General features: G+C 40.2%; 1 protein-coding gene across 1 annotated transcript in view; it reads left to right on the forward strand.

The window, feature by feature from the left end:
- Nucleotides 1–13,532, forward strand: part of LRP2BP (LRP2 binding protein) — a 36,478-nt gene extending 22,946 nt beyond the window's left edge. The window contains 5 exon segments of the mRNA XM_055080801.1: nt 45–184; nt 266–371; nt 1,261–1,484; nt 2,872–3,046; nt 13,130–13,532. Of these exon segments, the coding sequence (XP_054936776.1) occupies nt 45–184; nt 266–371; nt 1,261–1,484; nt 2,872–3,046; nt 13,130–13,195 (711 nt within the window). The 3' untranslated portion in view covers nt 13,196–13,532.
- Nucleotides 13,533–13,827: the final 295 nt, after the last annotated feature.

Consider the following 13,827-nt stretch of genomic DNA (forward strand, 5'->3'; position numbering starts at 1 on the left):
AACTAAACTGGGACTTTCTGTTTTGTCCTTTTCCTTTGTGGAAGGAAAAAGGAGTGGAATATCTGAAGAAAATTGTTGATTCTCCGTGTCCCAAAGCAAGACACTTACAGTTTGCAGCAGCTTACAACCTTGGAAGAGCTTATGAAGGAAAAGGCGTGAAACAATCAGACGAGGAAGCTGAAAGGTAATCTGACCTGAGAACAAGATTTTTGTTTTAATCAAATGCTTTAAACAAAGAATAACTTGCCTTGCCCTTCTCTTCTAGACTGTGGCTTTTTGCTGCAGACAATGGAAATCCAAAAGCTAGTGTGAAGGCTCAAAGTATCCTAGGATTGTATTACTCAACAAAGGAACCCAGAGAGTTAGAGAAGGTAACAGTGATTTATTTGTTTAAATCCTAGCATCCTCTGTAGATTAATATTTGGTGAGGAGTAAGTATGTAGTCTTGAATATCTCTTACATTTCTTCCAATGTAAAGAAAGCTTACATTTTAGGATCTCCAAGCTCATTTCACCCTTCCTCAACTATGAATGCTGCCTTCCCTGCCTCTACCAAAGGAGACCATGGATGTGAGCACTTTGTATGCTATAAAAAGCACACATACAAAATATTCTACCATAAAAGGTAAAAGAGGAGGGAGAGTCAGTACAACCTCTTTAATCACCAATGATGGAAACCCTTTCCAAGAAATCTTATAGGGAGAAGGAAATGAGGCATTAAAAGCAAACTTGTAGGAGGCACATAACCCCCAAGATCCTTGTCAGATAACTGAGCAGCTACTTGGAAATCGGTTTGAACTAACTCGGATTCACTGTAGCTGAGTATTGAGCAAACGTGCTTGGACCACATGCAGGTTTTTATCCTTGGTTTTCTTTGATCCCATTGGAGCTCCAAGAGGATCTGAGAGATGGCCGCAATCTCACAACATCAGCTGCTCTCCTCTCCTCTGCTGTGCCTCATTACAAAGGCTTTCAGACGCTTGGTTCCTCTTTCCCACCTTCTTGGTCCTTCCTCTGGAAAATCTGAAAATCCTTAAACCTGAACTGCTGAGCTCGAGCCAGTGACCTTGCCTGTACTGTGGGCAGACAACGGGCGGGCTCCCCTCAGCACCCTCTCTCAGGCATGCGAAGTTGGTGCTAGCCTGACATACGTTCAACGGGTTAGAACGATGTCCTAGAGATGAATTAATAGTACTATCTTATAGAGATATTCCCTTTACAATCCACCTTGTGAATACTAGGGAATTGTGCTTTTTCCTAGGCATTTTATTGGCATTCAGAAGCTTGTGGCAATGGAAACCTGGAATCCCAGGGTGCACTTGGGCTCTTGTACTTTTATGGACAAGGCATCCACCAGGATACCGAGGCTGCCCTGCATTGCTTGAGGGAAGCAGCAGAGCGTGGAAATGTCTAAGCTCAAGGGAATCTCGTGGAGTATTACTATAAGATGAAATTTTTTACAAAGTGTGTTGCATTTTCCAAAAGGTGAGTAAGCTGGATAAAAGTATTTACAAAAACTCTTACTAGATGTTCTATGCCAGGTCTGTTTAATAGAACTCGCCGCAGTGTTGGAAATGATGGCTATTGGTACTTGCAGTGTGGCCAGTGCAACTGAGGACTGAACTTGTAATTTTCATTGGATTTTAATTTTAATAGCCACACATAGCTCATGGCTACCATATTGGATAGTACATCTATTAGTCTGCAGAACTTCAGTGCTATTTGCTCTGTATACCTGCTAAGTAATCTTACACAAGTTTAACTTTTGAGGCATCAATTGTTCTTTTGTAATCCTGCAGAAGTATTTTCTTCTTGATTAAATAAAAAAATAGTGAATATAAAGTGTTTAACACAGCTTGGCACATGAGAAATATTAAAGTTTTTTTTCCTACACCCTTAGCCATAGGTTCTATAACTGCACAATTGCAATATAGCTTGATGAGGACTGTACAATGAGAATGGTTAAAAGACTCCAACACTAACATAAAGTATATGGAAATATCTCTTCTCTGAGGCCGTGTACTTTCCTGCATTTACCCACAATGTACAAATGCAACAGACCTGGGTGTCCTCTAAAATGTCTATAAGGCCATGCTGCCATTTCCCTCCCAATAATGCCCTTCCCACGGAGCCCACAGGCCCCCCTCTCCCCGAGCCCAGTGTGAGGCAGACATCCACACTGGAGGATGAAGGAGTTGCTTTTACCCTCTCCTCCCCAACATCATGGCCTCCAGGCAGCAGGCCACTTAAAAGTGTGGTCTCTGTTGTCTCAAATCCCCTAGTGCCCATATGGTTAAAACTAAGACTTCAAACAGTTCTTTAAAAAATTCTGGAACTTTCCATTATTGTCCATGTTCCTATTTCCCACAGTATTATGGCTGACGTGGAGTTGACTTGTTTTCATGTAGTTCTCCATCGCTGTATCTGCGTTATAGAGAAGGACTTTTTATTGCCCATTATCATAGATGTGCAAGTTTCTTACTGTGTTTTCTGGTCCTGTGTGACTAAAGTCCAAATTCAAGGTTGATGTTTAAATACCCAAAGAGATAGAAAAATGCTTTTTTCCCATTGTTTAAATCTGCAAAGTGATAAGAGTTCTTGTAATATTTAAAACTTAATGTTTTCTAGTGGTTTTTAAGCCTGACCAGTATAATCCTAGGAAGCCATATAGCCACCGTAGTTAGTTCCTCTTCTTCTGGTGTTAGTTGACTGTTCTATTTACCCTTCACCACATAGCAAACAATTTTGTTCTCAAACTGGTAGAAATAATAGAGAAACCACTTGGGGCACATGGACAGTTTCTGGGCATGTTTATAAAAATGTAAACTGTAACTGATACCGTTTTTAATTTCACAACTGGATGTTGTAACAGGATTGCTGACTACGATGAGTTTCATGACATCCCCATGATAGCCCAGGTCACGGACTGTCTCCCAGAATTCATCAGCAGAGGCATGGCCGTGGCCTCTTTCTACCACGCACGGTGTCTGCAGCTTGGCTTGGGTATCACAAAGGATGAAGCAACAGCTAAACACTATTATTCTAAAGTAAGCCTAAAAACAAATATAAATGGACTCGATAGAAATTTCTGGGTTTTTAGTTGAGACTTGGACATCTTTTTAAATCGGTGTTTTTTTCCTACTTATTGTGCAGATAACCTCTGTCTACCAAGAGGTTGTCAGACATGCAGCTTGTTTGCAAGCAATTCTGTCATTCTTTTTAATAATTAAGCACAGATGGTAAAAATTCTATTTTTGATGCAAATTATTCTATTTCACTGTCTGCCGCCTAAGGCCCAGCACCAAGACCTTAAACCCAGAACGTGCATGCCTTCTTTCACCCAGAAAAAGTGTGAATATCTATTTCATTCTAGTACATTAGAGTACATTTCATTAAGGTTTCTTTTTGCATGACATCTACCACACTTAGGTGGATATTGATGAATTTGAATTAACAAGTTAAAATAAGCCTTTTCATGTTTTAATCCATGTGATCAGTTTATTTAGATAGCGAATGGATTTCACATCTAAAATCAACTGTTAAAAAGTGCAGAGGGAGTGTGAAAGGGAATCATGAATAGTAACTGCAAGTTTTTTTTTTTAAAAACAAAACTGCACACCTTAGGTCCATGACATCCATAAGTCCAAATGAGAATTAGATCATAAAATTTCATGCAATGCCAAATTGTTCAAGCTGGAGCAGGGAACAAGGCAAGGAACAATTTTCTGAACAATTTTCTAAGTCCCTTGCCTAAATCTGATCACGTTGCCTAAATCTGATCACGTTACAGCAGTGGTTCTCAAAATTACTTGCGTATTAAAATCACATGGGGAATCTCTTAAGAATTCCTAAAGCCCAGGCCTTATTTGAGAAAAATTAAATCACCATCTCCCAGAATGGGACACAAGCAGATTTCTTTAAGCTCCCCAGGGGGTTCCAATGTGTAGGCAAGTTTGGAACCTAAATTATTTTGTTGGAAATTTAAAATTTCCAGAGGATTAAACCCATACCAACACAAATATAGGAACACAGTACAAAAATACAACTGACCTGGGGCTTCCCTGATGGCACAGTGGTTAAGAATCCACCTGCCAATGCAGGGGACATGGGTTCGAGCCCTAGTCTGGGAAGATCCCACATGCCGTGGAGCAATTGAGCCTGCGCTCTAGAGCCTGCACTATGGAGCCTGCAAGCCACAACTACTGAAGCCCGTGGGCCTAGAGCCCGAGCTACGCAACAAGAGAAGCCACCGCAATGAGAAGCCCACATACCGGAAAGAAGAGCAGCCCCAGCTCGACGCAACTAGAGAAAGCCCATGCACAGCAACGAAGACCCAGCACAGCCAAAAAAAAAAAAAAAATTACAACTGACCTTTGAGATATTTACCATTACACCATTAGTATGAATAACAGCTGTCTTTGTTTAATCTAAATGTTCTGTATATTATACCAATTTCCAAACCAAGTCAATTTCAGATTCTATGCTATCCTTGGTACCCTTTCCAAGTATACATAAGCAGAGAGCTCTGGGTGAAAACTATCTTGAAATGTGGTATATGTTCATCCTAAATAAAAGAGCATAATAAACAGATTACAATTTTAAAACTATTTTCCTTATGGTGGGAGATAATACAGCCCCATTACTCAATTTTGGCCACTGGATTTTATGGGAGATCCTCTAAGTTTTCTCCATTTTAAAAAAAAGCCAGTGAAGGATCTGGAATCATGTCAGATGAGGCACAAAAACAGGAACTCTGAGTATTTTACTCAGAGAAAATACTTGAGGGGCTTCTGATAGTGGTCTTCATCAGACTGAAAGGCTGCCCTACTAAAGAGGCACTGTAGGGAAGGGAGAATGACAGCCCACAGCAGTATGTTACAGGAAAGATAAGGCCGCAGATGAAGAGACCCTGGGCTGAAAGTCAGGAGCCCCAGGCCTGGTCTCAGCTTTGCCACCCTCAGGCAGGGTGACTACCCACTCCTCTGCCTCTCAGTTTCCAGGAAACCAGCAATGTATGTCCTCCTAGGAACAGTCAACGATTCTAAAGGGTCGGGGGTGGGGGATTTTAGCTTAATACAAAGAATCTTCTAAAATAACTTTATAGGTAAAACCTTAGTTTTTATTTCCTAAAGGTGGTGACTTTTTAAAAATATAATTTATTTTTGGCTGCGTTGGGTCTTTGTTGCTGTGCGCGGGCTTTCTCTAGTTGTGGCGGGCGGGGGCTAGTCTTCATTGTAGTGCGCGGGCTTCTCATTGCGGTGGCTTCTCTTGTTGTGGCGCACGGGCTCTAGGCGCACAGGCTTCAGTAGTTGTGGCACGCAGGCTCAGTAGTTGTGGCACACGGGCTTTGTTGCTCCGTGGCATGTGGGATCTTCCCAGACCAGGACTCAAACCTGTGTTCCCTGCATTGGCAGGCAGATTCTTAACCACTGTACCACCAGGAAAGCCCAGGTGGTGACTTAAAAAAATTTTTTTTATATTGGAGTATAGTTGATTTACAATGTTGTTGGTTTCAGGTGGACAGCAAAGTGATTTAGTTATACATATATATTTTATTTATTTATTTACTTTTGGCTGTGTTGGGTCTTCGTTGCTGCGTTTGGGCTTTCTCTAGTTGCAGCGAGCGGGAGCTACTCTTTGTTGCAGTGTGCAGGCCTCTCATTGTGGTGGCTTCTCTTGTTGCAGAGCACGGGCTCCAGGTGCGTGGGCCTCAGCAGTCGCGGCACGTGGGCTCAGCAGTTGTGGCTCGCAGGCTCGAGAGCACAGGCTCAGGAGCTGTGGTGCACAGGCTTAGTTGCTCCGCGGCATGTGGGATCCTCCCGGACCAGGGCTCGAACCCATGTCCCCTACACTGGCAGGCGGACTCTCAACCACTGCGCCACCAGGGAAGCCCCATATATCTATTCTTTTTCAGATACCTTTCCCATATAGGTTATTACAGAGTATTGAGTAGAGTTCCCTGTGTTATACAGTAGATCCTTATTGATTTTTTTTTTTTGCAGTACGCGGGCCTCTCACTGTTGTGGCCCCTCCCGTTGCGGAGCACAGGCTCCGGACGCACAGGCTCAGCAGCCATGGCTCACGGGCCTAGCTGCTCCGCGGCACGTGGGATCTTCCCGGACTGGGGCACGAACCCGTGTCCCCTGCATCGGCAGGCGGACTCTCAATCACTGCGCCACCAGGGAAGCCCAATTATCTGTTTTATATATAGTAGTGTGTATATGTTAATCCCAACCTCCAAATTTATCCCTCCTGCCCCACTTTTCCCTTTTGGTAACCATGTTTGTTTCTGAAGTCTGAGTCTGTTTTGTAAGTAAGTTAATTTTTACCACATTTTTAGATTCCACATATAAGTGATATCATATGATACTTGTCTTTCTCTGGCTTACTTCACTTAGTATGATCATCTCTAGGTCCATACATGTTGCTGCAGATGGAATTATTCCATTATTCCAGATCTTAGTTGCAGCACGCGGGATCTTCATTGCAGTGTGTGGGATCTTTAGTCGCGGCATCCAGCATGCTGCAACTAAAGAACCACGTCGTCTTTATCCATTCATCTGTCAATGAACATTTAGGCTGTTTCCATGTCTTGGCTATTATGAATAGTGCTGCTTTGTACACTGGGGGGCATGTGTCTTTTTGAATTAAGGTTTTCTCTAGATATATGCCCAGGAGTGGGATTGCAGGATCACATGGCAGCTCTATTTTTAGCTTTTTGAGGAACCTCCATACTGTTTTCCATAGTGGCTGCACCAATTCACATTCCCCCCAACCTTGTAGGAGGGTTCCCTTTTCTCCACATGCTCTCCAGCACCTGTTACTTGTAGACTTTTTAATGATGGCCATTCTGACGGATGTTAGGTGATACCTCACTGTAATTTTGACTTGCATTTCTCTAATCAGCGACGTTGAGCATCTTTTCATGTGCTTTTTGGCCATCTGTCTGTCTTCGATCTTCTGCCCATTTTTTGATTTTTTAAAAAATATATTGAGCTGCATGAGCGCAATTATTTTGTATTGGGTTGGCCAAAAAGTTCATTTGGGTTTTCCCATAACATCTTATGGAAAAACCAAAATGAACTTTTTGGCCAACCCAATATATTTTGGAGATTACAAATGATGCAACCAACAAGGGATTAAATATTCTTTCTGTAGGTTGTCTTTTCATTTTGTTTATGGTTTCCTTTGCTGTGTGAAATCTTTTAAGTTTAATTAGGGTTCCATTTGTTTATTTTTGTTTGTATTTTCATTACTCTAAGAGGTGGAACCAAAAAGATATTGTGATTTATGTCAAAGAGTGTTCTGCCTGTGTTTTCCTCTATGACTTTTATAGTATCTAGTCTTACATTTAGGTCTTTAATCCATTTTGAATTTATTTTTGTGTATGATGTTAGAGAATGTTCTAATTTCATTCTTTTACACGTAGCTGTCCAGTTTCCCCAGCACCACTTATTGAAGAGACTGTCTTTTCTCTATTGTATATTCTTACCTTCTTTGTTGTAAATTAATTGACCATAGGTGCATGGGTTTACTTCTGGGCTTTCTATCCTGTTCCACTGATCTGCAAGTCTGTCTTTGTGCCAGCACCATACTGCAGCTTTATACACTATAGTCTGAAGTCAGGGAGCATGATTCCTCCAGCTCCGTTTTTCTTTCTCAAGATTGCTTTGGCTTTTTGGGGTCTTTTGGGTTTCCATACAAAGTAAAAAATTTTTTGTTCTAGTTCTGTGAAAAATGTCGTTGGTAATTTGATAGGGATTGCATTGAATCTGTAGATTGGCTTGGGCAGTATAATCATTTTGACAATATTGATTCAATCCAAAAACATGGTATATCTTTCCATCTGTTTGTGTCATCTGATTTTTTTCATCAGTGTCTTACAGTTTTCGGAGTATAGGTCTTTTGCCTCCTTAGCTAGGTTATTTCTGGGTATTTTATTCTTTTTGATGCAGTGGTAAATGGGATTTTTTCCTTAATTTCTCTTTCTGGTCTTTCATTGTTAGTGTGTAGGAATGCAAGAGATTTCTCTGTATTATTTGTATCCTGCAACTTTACCAAATTCTGATGAGCTCTAGTAGTTTTCTGGTAGCATCTTTAGGATTTTCTATGTGTAGTATCATGTCATCTGCAAACAGTGACAGTTTTACTTCTTTTCCAATTTGGATTCCTTTTATTTCTTTTTCTTCTGATTGCTATGGCTAGGACTTGCAAAACTATGTTGAATAAAAGTGGCAAGAGTGGACATCCTTGTCTTTTTCTTGATCTTAGAGGGAATGCTTTCAGCTTTTCACCACTGAGTATGATGTTAGCTGTGGGTTTGTCATATATGGCCTTCATTATGTTGAGGTAGGTTCCCTCTACGCCCACTTTCTGGAGAGTTTTTATCATAAATCGGTGTTGAATTTTGTCAAAAGCTTTTTCTGCATCTATTAAAATGATCATATGGTTTTTATTCAATTTATTAACATGGTGTATCACACTGATTTGCGGATATTGAAAAATCCTTGCATCCCTGGGATAAATCCCACTTGATTATGATGTACGATCCTTTTAATGTATTGTTGGATTTGGTTTGCTAGTATTTTGTTGAGGATTTTTGCATCTATGTTCATTGGTGATATTGGCCTGTAATTTTCTTTTCTTGTGGTATCTTTGTCTGGTTTTGGTATCAGGGTGATGGTGGCCTCATAGAATGAGTTTGGGAGTGTGCCTTCCTCTGAAGTTTTTTGAAATAGTTTCAGAAGGATAGGTGTTAACTCTTCTCTAAATGTTTGACAGAATTTGCCTGTGAAAACATCTGGTCCTGGATTTTTGTTTGTTGGGAGTTTTTTAATCAGTTTCAATTTCAGTACTTGTAATTGGTCTGTTCGTATTTTTTTTATTTCTTCCTGGTTTAGTTTTGAGAGATTGTACCTTCCTAAGAATTTTTTCATTTCTTCTAGGTTGCCATTTTATTGGCATAAAGTTGCTTGTAGTAAGTAGTTTCTTATGATCCTGTGTATTTCTGTGGTGCCAGTTGTAACTTCTCCTTTTTAATTTCTAATTTTATTGGTTTGAACCCTTTGCCTTTTTTTCTTGATGAGTCTGGCTAAAGGCTTATCAGTGTTGTTTATCTTTTCAAAGAACCAGCTTTCAGTTTCATTGATCTTTTCTCTTGTTCATTTCTACTTTGTTTAGTTTTGATCTGATCTTTATGATTTCTTTCCTTCTGCTAACTTTGGGTTTTGTTTGTTCTTTTTCTCTAGTTGCTTTAGGTGTAAGGTTAGGTTGTTTATTAGGGATTTTTCTTGTTTCCTGAGGTAAAATTGTATTGCTATAAACTTCCCTCTTAGACCTGCTTTTGCTGAGTCCCATAGGGTTGAATCATTGTGTTCATTTTCATTTGTCTTTAGGTATTTTTTGATTTCCTTTTTGATTTCTTCAGTGATTCATTGGTTGTTTAGTAGCATATTGTTTAGCCTCCACGTGTTTGTGCTTTTTACAGTTTAATTCTTGTAGTTGATTTCTAATCTCATAGCATTGTGGTCAGAAAAGATGCTTGATATGATTTCAATTTTCTTAAATTTACTGAGGCTTGCTTTATGGCTCAGCATGTGATCTATCCTGGATAATTTTCCATGTGCACTTGAAAAGAATGTGGGTTCTGCTGCTTTCAGATGGATTGTTCTGTAAATATCAACTAAGTTCATCTGGTCTAATGCATCATTTAAAGCCTGTGTTTCGTTACTGCTTTTGTCTGGATGATCTGTCCATTGAGGTAAGTGACGTGTTAAAGTCTCCCAGTATTATTGTTACTGTCAATTTCTCCTTTTATGGCTGTTAGCAGTTGCCTTACATATTGAGGTGCTCCTATGTTGGGTGCATATATATTTATAATTTTTATGTCTTCTTGGATTGATCCCTTGATCATTATGTAGTGTCCTTCTTTGTCTCTTGTAACAGTCTTTATTTTAAAATCGATTTTGTCTGATATGAGAATTGCTACTCCAGCTTTCTTCTGATTTCCATTTGCATGGAATATCTTTTTCCATCCCCTCACTTTCAGTCTGTATGTGTCCCTAGATCTGAAGTGGGTTTCTTGTAGACAGGATATATATGGGTTTTGTTTTGTACCCATTCAGCCAGTCTTTGTCTTTTGGTTGGAGCATTTAATCCATTTACATTTAAGGTAATGACTGATATGTATGTTCTTATTGCCATTTTGTTAATTGTTTTGGATTTGTTTCTGTAGGTCTTTTTTTCTTCCCTTCCTCTTTTGTTCCCTTCTCTTGTGATTTGACGACTACTTTAGTGTTATGTTTGGATTTCTTTTTCTTTTTTGCGTGTTTATCTATTGTACATCTTTGGTTTGCAGTTACCATGAGGTTTTGATATAGCAGGCTATATATATACAAGATTGTTTTAAGTTGCTGGTCTCTTAATTTCAAATGCATTTCCAATATCCTGCATTTGTACTCTCATGATTGCTGGTTTCAATATAGTTGTGTGTGGATAATTTCCTATGTTTACTGTATGTTTGCCTTTACTTGTGAGCTTTCCCATTTGTAATTTTCTTGTTTCTAGTAGTGGGCTTTTCTTTTCCACCTCGAGAAGTTCCTGGAGCATTTGCTGTAAAGCTGGTTTGGTGGTGCTAAAAATTCTCTTAGCTTTTGCTTATCTGTAAAACTTTTGATTTCTCCAAATCTGAACAAGAGCCTTTCTGGGTATTCTTGGTTGTAGGTTTTTCCCTTTCATCACTTTAAATATATTGTGCCACTCCCTTCTGGCCTGAAGAGTTTCTACTAAAAAATCAGCTGTTAACCATGTAGGGATTCCCTTGTATGTTGTCTGTTGCTTTTCCCTTGTTGCTTTTAATATTCTGTCTTTACCTTTTGTCAGTTTGATTAATGTGTCTCAGCATTTTCCTCCTTGGGTTTATCCTGTATGGGACTCTCTGCACTTCCTGGACTTGGATGACTGTTTCCTTTCCCATGTTAGGGAAGTTTTCAGCTATTATCGCTTCAAATATTTTCTCAGGCCCATTCTCTCTCTCTTATCCTTCTGTGGCCCCTATAATGCAAATGTTGGTGTGTTTAATGTTGTCCCAGAGGTCTCTTAGACTGTCCTGCTTTCTTTTCATTCTTTTTTCTTTATTCTGTTCCAGGGCAGTGATTTCCACCACTCTGTCTTCCAGCTCACTTATCCGTTCTGCCTCAGTTATTCTGCTATTCCTTCTAGTGTTAGCTTCTTGGTCTGTGCCTCCATTCTTTTTCTGAGACCTTAGATCATCTTTACTTCATTACTCTGAATTCTTTTTCAGGTAGATTGCCTATGTCCACTTTACTTAGTTGTTCTTCTGGGGTTTTATCTTGTTCCTTCCTCTGGAACATATTCCTCTGCCATCTCATTTTATCTAACTTTCTGTGCTTGCCATCCCACAGGCTACAGGATTGTAGCTCTTGCTTGTAGTGTCTGCCTCCCTGGTGAGTGATGCTGATCTAACAGGCTTGTGCAGGCTTTCTGGTGGGAGGGACTGATGCCTCCTCAGTGGTGGGTGGAGCTGGGTCTTGTTCCTTTGATGGGCAGGGGTGTATTGAGGCAGCTGTGGGCTCAGGAAGACTTTAAGCAACCTGTCTGCTGATGGGTGGGGCTGTGCTCATGCCCTGTTGGTAGTTTGGCCTGAGGCTTCCCAGCACTGGAGCCTTGGGCTGTTGGGTGGGGCCAGGTCTTGGCGTCGCAATGGCAGCCTCCAGGACACCTCACACTGATGAGTACTCCCCAGTACCTCTGCCACCAGTGTCCTTGTCCCTGTGGTGAGCCACAGCTGACCTCCACCTCCCCCAGGAGACCCCCCAAGACCAGCAGGTAAGTCTGGCCTAGGCTTCTATTAAGTCACTCCTTTTTCCCCTGGGTCCTGGTGCACATGAGACCTTGTGTGCACCCTCTAAGAGTGGTGCTTCTGTTTCTCCTGGTCCCCTGGAGCTCCTGCGATCAAGTCCCGCTGGCCTTCAAAGCCAAATGCTCTGGGGGTTCCTCCTCCTGATGCCAAACGACTGGAGCCTGATGTGGGGGCTCAGAACTCTCACTCCTATGGGAGAAACTCACAATATAATTATTTTCCAGTTTGTGGCTCACCTACCCAGCAGATATGGCATTTGATTGTATCGTGAATGCAACCCTCCTACCATCTTGTTGTGGCTTCTTTGTTTTTGGAAGTAGAATATCTTTCTTGGTAGGTTCTAGTCCTTTTTTGTCAATGCTTGTTCAGCAGTTAGTTGTGATTTTGGTGTTTTTGTGAGAGGAGGTGAGCTCAGTTCCTTCTAGTCCGCCATCTTATCCTCATCCCCTATATATACTAATTTGTACATGATTATGGAGACTGCAAAGACTGTCTATCATCTGCAAGCTGGGAGACTCAGGAAAGCTGGTGGTTTAGTTCCAGTCTGGGTCTGAAGGCCTGAGAACCAGGAGAACCAGTGGTGTAAGTCCCATTCTTTTTCCCTTTGTGCTTAGTCTAGTTTGACTTGCTCATAGGGTGCCACATGTAGAGGCCTTGAACCTAGTGTGAAATGGCTGTGCCAACACCTCAGCTTGGGGGGCCGTGTGCAGAAGCCAAGGTGCTGACTTCTTGCCACTAGAAGCAACCAAGCAAATATCTGGTAACCAACTGTCATGGGAACTAAAAGGGACAATTTCTTCATGGAGTAAGGTCTGGATGAGGTAACATCTATCTTTCAAATTCCTGACATACTATGAAATTATGCACCTTATTGCTAATTTAGGCATAACAAAATCATATGTTTAAAAAATTATACATGCTGCTATTCACATAACAGGTTTGAGGCCAAATGTTAATGCTTTCTATTTTACTTATTTTGATAATCCATAACTTAGGATACTATCAGTGTGTAAATCCATTATTTTTGGCACTGAGAATTTTCTCTCCCAAAGGATAATAGCATGGTTATTTTTAGTTATGATCTATTAATACTTTGCATAGGTTAACTTGAATCTCCCTAATTAAGAAATCAGAATAGAAATGTATCACTAACTATGAAATTCCCTTAAATCACTGTACTCTGTTTCTTAAAAACAAAAGATCCAACAATTCAAAATATGTCTAAATAACTTTTTCTTTGATTTTTAAGGCTTGTCGTCTGAATCCTTCATTGGCAGATGAACTTCACACTTTACTTATTCGTCAAAGAATTTAGACTACAATGTATTTCAACAAAGATCATCGACTCTAACAACTTAGAATGTGTGTATTTTTATAATTTTTATAATAGCTATGTTTGTTTTCTCTCTCCCACGTTACATTATCCTGGGTATTTTACTGATGACAGGTTACCTTCATTCTTTTTTTTTTAACATCTTTATTGGAATATAATTGCTTTACAATGGTGTGTTAGTTTCTACTGTATAACAAAGTGAATCAGCTATACGTATACATATATCCCCATATCTCCTCCCTCTTGCGTCTCCCTCCCACCCTCCCTCTCCCACCCCCCCCATCCCACCCCTCTTGAATTTGTAAAATGTTGCAACTAGAAACATAGCTACAGGATTGAACTGCAGGAAGAGTCTTCAGAGATCCAGCTCTTAGGCTAGAGACTGACCAAGACCATGTCAAATATTGGAAACCATTCCATAAAACCACTATTTTTTTCTTTCTTAAATAGTGTCCTGAAAGACTTAGTGTAATCGTACCTTTAATAACTTCAGAAGTATAAATGCTACAAGCTTATTTTTAAAAATCTGGTTTAATTCTTTAAATTTCTTTAATCCTTACTGTTGTGAATTTTGAATAACTTTTAATTTTATTTCAGTCATCGAAGACTTTTAA

This window comes from Physeter macrocephalus, chromosome 20, assembly GCF_002837175.3.
Source record: "Physeter macrocephalus isolate SW-GA chromosome 20, ASM283717v5, whole genome shotgun sequence".
Classification (NCBI taxonomy): Eukaryota; Metazoa; Chordata; class Mammalia; order Artiodactyla; family Physeteridae; genus Physeter; species Physeter macrocephalus.